Raw genomic sequence first — 6,064 nt, forward strand, 5'->3', positions numbered from 1 at the left:
CAAAGTCATTTATTTATAAGCAAATAAAAAAAAATTATTTGCGATTGTGTCAATAATCTGACATAATTGTTGTTACAAAAACAATAGTTTTATATTCACAATGCCAATGAAGGGCTAAAATTGTAAGTGAATCTTATTAGTTTTATAATTTTATATTGGATGAAAGGTATAATATATCAATGAGAATTAAACGCTGGATATTTATAAAATGGCCTGACTCAGTGAATGAATAGTTTCAATAAAGATCTGCTTAGCAATATTTATTATCAATTGAAATATCTATTAGAACTGACGAATATTTCTGAATTTTAATTTATAAAAAAACCGTCAGAAAAAATATTTACCAGAGTTCGTATATATTTTGGTGAAAAAATATTTTAAATAATTAGCGAATACTTAAAACCATTTTTGAATATTTAAAATTATTTGTGAATATTTAAAATCTTCTGTGAATGTTTCAAATAATTTGTGAATATTTAAAATAATTTGTGAATATTCAAATTCACCGGAGAATATTTAAAATTATTTGCGAATACTTAAAATCGTTCGCGAATATTCACTCATTTGTGAATATTTAAAATAACTTGCGAATATTTAAAATCATTTGTGAATACTGAAATTCACCTGTGAATATTTAAAATTATTTGTGAATATTTAAAACCGTTCGTAAATATTTAAATTCATTAGTGAATATTCAATATAACTTGTGAATATTTCTGCGCCATAAGTGTAAGAATAACGTCTAAAACAAGATATTTACCAAAACCTGTGAATATTTCTACGCTGTTCCCTGTACTGTGTATATTTCAAAACAATATATATTGTAATCTTTGAATTTTTTATTTTTATTTTTTCCTGCGATTATTTCTACACTAACCTTTCCAAATTTTCTTTTATTTGTTATTACAAGACACTTTAAAAATCTTGTGAATATTATTTCTGCATTTTTTTCAAATTTGTGGAAAACTGATAAAATAATATTACCTAAAATTTCTTGATATTTGTACGCTTTGAATTCACGAAAAATTGTTAGTACAAAATATTTACTAAAAATTGTAAATATCTCTACACTTTTTTAAGTTTATGAAAAATTGTTGAACACTTGCTAAAATTTCTTAATATTATTAAACTTTGAAATCACAAAAAATTGTCAGTACAAAATATTTAATAAAACTTCTGAATGTTTCTACTCTTTTTTAAGCTCGTTGAAAAATTGTTGAATACTTGCTAAAATTTCTGAATGTTGTTACACTTTGAATTCACGAAAAATTGTTAGCACGAGATATTTACTAAAACTTGTGAATGTTTCTACACATTTTTAAGCCCATGAAAAATTGTTGAATACTTGCTAAAATTTCTGAATATTATTACACTTTGAAATCACAATAAAATGTCAGTACAAACTATTTACTAAAAATTGTGAATCTTTCTACACTTTTTTAAGCTCAAGATAATCCTACTTGCTAAAATTTCTTAATATTATTACACTTTGAAATAACAAAAAAATGTTAGTACAAAATATTTACTAAAATTTGTGAATATTTCCATGAAAAAATTTCAAAACAAAATACTTGATAAAATTCTGAATATTTCTGTACTTTGCATTTACAAAAAAAAAAAAAAAGTTAGTACAAGACGCCTACTAAAACTTGTGGAGATTTCTACAATTTCAGATTATGAAAAATTATGAGTACAAAATATCTACAACAAACTGTAAATACTACACTTTCATTGTATAAAAAAATCTGCCAAAACAACATGTTTGCCAAAACGTGTGAATTTTTCTGTTTGAGGAACATCACTAATTAATAAGCTACATATGGAGTTTTTAATGCTCACATCTACCAACATTAGTGAATAAAAAAAATCATCATTGTGAACACTTACCTGAATTGAGGCCGGGCGAAGAATAAATAGAATTTTGTTTTTCTAATTAGGTCAAGTTACTTTGGAACCCCTTCTGTTTTGGATGTTGAGTTTCTGGTTAGGTTGATTTTTTTTAATGATGGTTTACCTGAAATAAATAGGTATATGATATTTATTTTTTTAGAAATTAATATATATATATATTCAAGAATATACCCACATATATACATATATGTGTGAATATATATATATATATATATATATATATATATATATATATATATATATATATATATATATATATATATATATATATATTTATACACACACATACACGTATAAAGTTCGCGGACAAATAATATAAAAACCATAACCTTTCAACGCTGCTTACAAACAGCTGACATAAGCTAAAGTTTCCACGACCAAATGTACACCCACGATTACCAAACTGGCCCGATGACCTATTTCACTCAGGGGAAAAGAAATGAAACAGGTCATCATTTGATGATAAGAAAAACGTTCTTAAGAGCTAAAATGAACTTTAGGGTTTATATATAGGTCTGTAATTTGGAGCTTTTGAGTCAGTTCGGTCCAGTGGTTCCTGTGATTACAGGTGCAGAGTGTTTAAGCCTCATTCCAACAGGTGTGATGATGACCTGATTAACATTATCTTGTTCTTCTATAGAAAGAACTTGCTTTTTTTTTTTTTCTTTAGCAATCTTTCGCACACTCACCGAAGAAGAAGAAAAAAAGATTAGCGGAAAAAATTACGCAAAAGATAAAAGGAAAAATAACTTTTGTTTGAAAGTGAATTTAATCTTTTTTTTTTTTTTCTGCCACAGTTTTTGTTGCTTGCCGATTTGACAATGTTCACGTCACGCGCGCAGATTGCCGTTGTGTTTATCTGGAGAGAGAGAGAGAGAGAGAGAGAGAGAGAGAGAGAGAGAGAGAGAGAGAGAGAGATTAAACAGAGAGAGAGAGAGAGAGAAGATGATTAAACAGAAAAGTAAAGATATATACCAGTATAGTTATATATCAAGATAGATAGATAGAAGATAGATTTGAGAGAGAGAGAGAGAGAGAGAGAGAGAGAGAGAGAGAGAGAGAGAGAGAGAGAGAGAGAGAGAGAGAGATGATTAAACAGAAAAGTAGCAAGATATATAGATATACTAGTATAAAAGCAATATTTCAAGATAGCCAGATAAAAGATAGATTTGAGAGAGAGAGAGAGAGAGAGAGAGAGAGAGAGAGAGAGAGATTAAACAGAAAAGTAGCAAGATATGATTAAACAGAAAAGTAGCAAGATATATGGATATACCAGTGCAATGGCAATCTTTCAAGATAGCTAGATAAAAGAGAGAGAGAGAGAGAGAGAGAGAGAGAGAGAGAGAGAGAGAGAGAGAGATGTCACACAGACAATTAAACAGAAAGTCTTCACGCCATAAAGATATAAAAGATAACATTTCAAGACAGCTAGACATAAGACAGATCTCAAAATCGCATATTATCTTGACGAAGCTTGGAAGGCACGCCACAAAAATCATGTGACATACGAGAGAGAGAGAGAGAGAGAGAGAGAGAGAGAGAGAGAGAGAGAGAGAGAGAGAGAGAGAGAGCTCATTCACTCCTTCTCTCACGTAAATGACCAACGTCTTTTATTTTTATTGTTTTTTTAACCTGGTGGGTTTCGATACGTAACACAAAACGAAAAATCGTGCCGAATGGAAAGACGCAATTGGTCACAAAAAATGTTAAAAAAAAAAAAAAAAAACAAAGAGCTTTGTCACTCTTAGGCATTTGGCGATTGGCGGATCTTGTGTGTGTGTGTGTGTGTGTGTGTGTGTGACTGACCCGTGTCTTTCTGTCGTGGAAACGTAATATAATCAGGTGTCGCTGACCTGCGCATATATAAGACACCGGTTCGGTTAAGGAGTCCAGCATTTTCGCTTGGTCCTTCCAACGAGCAAGATGAGATTCGTGAGTATTATCAGTGTTGGTTCTCAGTGTTTATGAAGATCAGTAATGGTTCTCAGTGATTTTAGGCTTGGCAGGGGGTGGGGAATGTCAACAAGGTTTTCCTTTGCGGAATGGAACTTTGTTGCTTAAGTGATTTTAATAGTTTCGGTTACAAAACAGTGCTTTGTTGCCAGATCAATTTAAACAGTTTCAGTTACAAAACGGTCCTTTGTTGCTAGACCAATTTGAATAGTTTTAGTTGCAAACTAATGCTTTGTTGCTACTTTAATTAAAATAGTTTCGATTACAAAACGTTGCTTTGTTGCTCGATTAATTAAAATAGTTTGTTATAAAATAGTGCTTTGTTGAATGTTTAAATTATGGTAGTTTTAGTTACAAAATAGTCCTTCGTTGCTAGATTAATTAAAATAGTTTGTTACAAAATGGTGTTTTGTTGCTAGATTAGTTAAAATAGTTTCAGTTACAAAACAGTGCTTCGTTGCTAGATTAATTTAAATAGTTTCAGTTACAAAATAGTGCTTTGTTGCTACATTAATTAAAATAGTTTCACAGTTACAAAATAGTGCTTTGTTGCTAGATTAATTTAAATAGTTTCAGTTACAAAATAGTGCTTTGTTGCTAGATTAATTTAAATAATTTCAGTTACAAAACAGTGCTTTGTTGCTGGACCAATTTAAAAGTTTTAGTTACAAAATAGTGCTTTGTTGCTACATTAATTAATAGTTTCGGTTATAAAGCATTGTTTGGCAGCTAGATTAATTAAAAGAGTCTGTTATCAAATAGTGCTTTATTGCTAGATTAATTAGAATGTTTTATTACAAAATAGTGCTTTGTTGTTAGGTTAGTTAGAATATTTTATTACAAAACGGTGCTTTGCTGTCAGATTAATTAGAATCGTTGATTACAAAATAGTGCTTTGTTGTCAGATTAATTGGAATAGTTAATTGCAAAATAGTGTTTGTTGCTAAGTTAATTAAAATAGTTTCAGTTACAAAATAGAAGTTTATTGTCAGATAAACTGAACTAGTTTCAGTTGTAAAACAGTGCTTTATTGCTAGCTTAATTAAAATAGTTCCAGTTTCAAGAGTGCTTTGTTGTCAGATAAATTGCAATAGTTTCAGTTACAAAATAGTTCTTTGCTGTTAATTCTAATAGCGTCTGTTCCAAAATAATGTTTTGTTGATAAACTAATTCCAATAGTTTCAGTTACAAACTAGTGCCTTGTTGATAAACTAATTCCAATGATTTATTACAAACTATTGCTTTCTAGATAAAACTAATTCCAGTAGTTTCAGTTACAAACTAGTGCTTTGTAGATAAACTAATTCCAATAGTTTCAGTTACCAAACAGTGCTTTGTTGCTAGATTAATTCTAAACGTTTTAGTAAAAAAATATTGTTTTGTTGCTAAATCAATTTAAATAATTTCATTTACAAAATAGTGCTTTGCTGTTAGATTAAATTCCAATAGTTTAAGTTACAAAATAATGTTTTGCTGCTAGACTAATTGCAATATTTTCATTAACAAAATAGCGCTTTGCTGTTAATTAATTTTAATAGTTTATTAAGATAGTCCTTGGCTACCAAACTGATTCCTAATAGTTTCAGTCACAAAATAGTGCTTTGCTCTCAGGTAAATGATATTCCCAATAGTTTTAGTCACAAAATAGTGCTTTGCTCTCAGGTAAATAATATTCCTATGTATAATATTCCGCTAAATATTGATAAATTTCCTCTTGACTTAGCAACTATGATAGTTGCCGATAGCAGATAGTAGAAATTATGCATCAGCACTACGCTTTGACAGTATTATCAGGAAGAAAATTCTTGTATAAATCTTATTCAGTACTTATTATTAAATGATTGATAGTAAGCTATCTGGCGTTGCAACTAGTACGGTCAATGACGCGAAGCAAATGAATTTATAAATGACTTCCATGTTCTAACCTAACTGTTTGTTATTTAATCTTTATTTCTTGGTACCATGCTAGATCATAACTTATTACCCTGATGAATACCTTATTATGTTTATATATATATATATATATATATATATATATATATATATATATATATATATATATATATATATATATATACATATATATATATATGTTGAACTGTATATACAGTACAGTATGTACAGAATGGGTGCAAAAACAAAATTTGAACTTACTTGTGGCAAAGGGAAGCACTCTGTTTGTATCTCTGAATGTTTGTAA

The 6,064-nt window shown here is 29.1% G+C and overlaps 2 protein-coding genes across 3 annotated transcripts in view; one reads left to right on the top strand and one right to left on the bottom strand.

Moving 5' to 3' along the window:
* LOC136828147 (uncharacterized) overlaps nucleotides 1–6,064 on the bottom strand; it is an 88,125-nt gene that overhangs the window by 67,393 nt on the left and 14,668 nt on the right. For both annotated transcript variants that reach the window (XM_067085963.1, XM_067085964.1), the window contains exon 2: nucleotides 1,888–2,014. The gene's annotated coding sequence lies outside the window, so the exon portion shown is untranslated. The remainder of the gene's footprint in view (nucleotides 1–1,887; nucleotides 2,015–6,064) is intronic.
* LOC136827783 (uncharacterized) overlaps nucleotides 3,835–6,064 on the top strand; it is a 3,269-nt gene continuing 1,039 nt past the window's right edge. Inside the window, exon 1 of the mRNA XM_067085242.1 lies at nucleotides 3,835–3,843. Coding sequence (XP_066941343.1) covers nucleotides 3,835–3,843 — 9 coding nt within the window. The remainder of the gene's footprint in view (nucleotides 3,844–6,064) is intronic.

This window comes from Macrobrachium rosenbergii, chromosome 42, assembly GCF_040412425.1.
Source record: "Macrobrachium rosenbergii isolate ZJJX-2024 chromosome 42, ASM4041242v1, whole genome shotgun sequence".
In the NCBI taxonomy this organism is placed as follows: Eukaryota; Metazoa; Arthropoda; class Malacostraca; order Decapoda; family Palaemonidae; genus Macrobrachium; species Macrobrachium rosenbergii.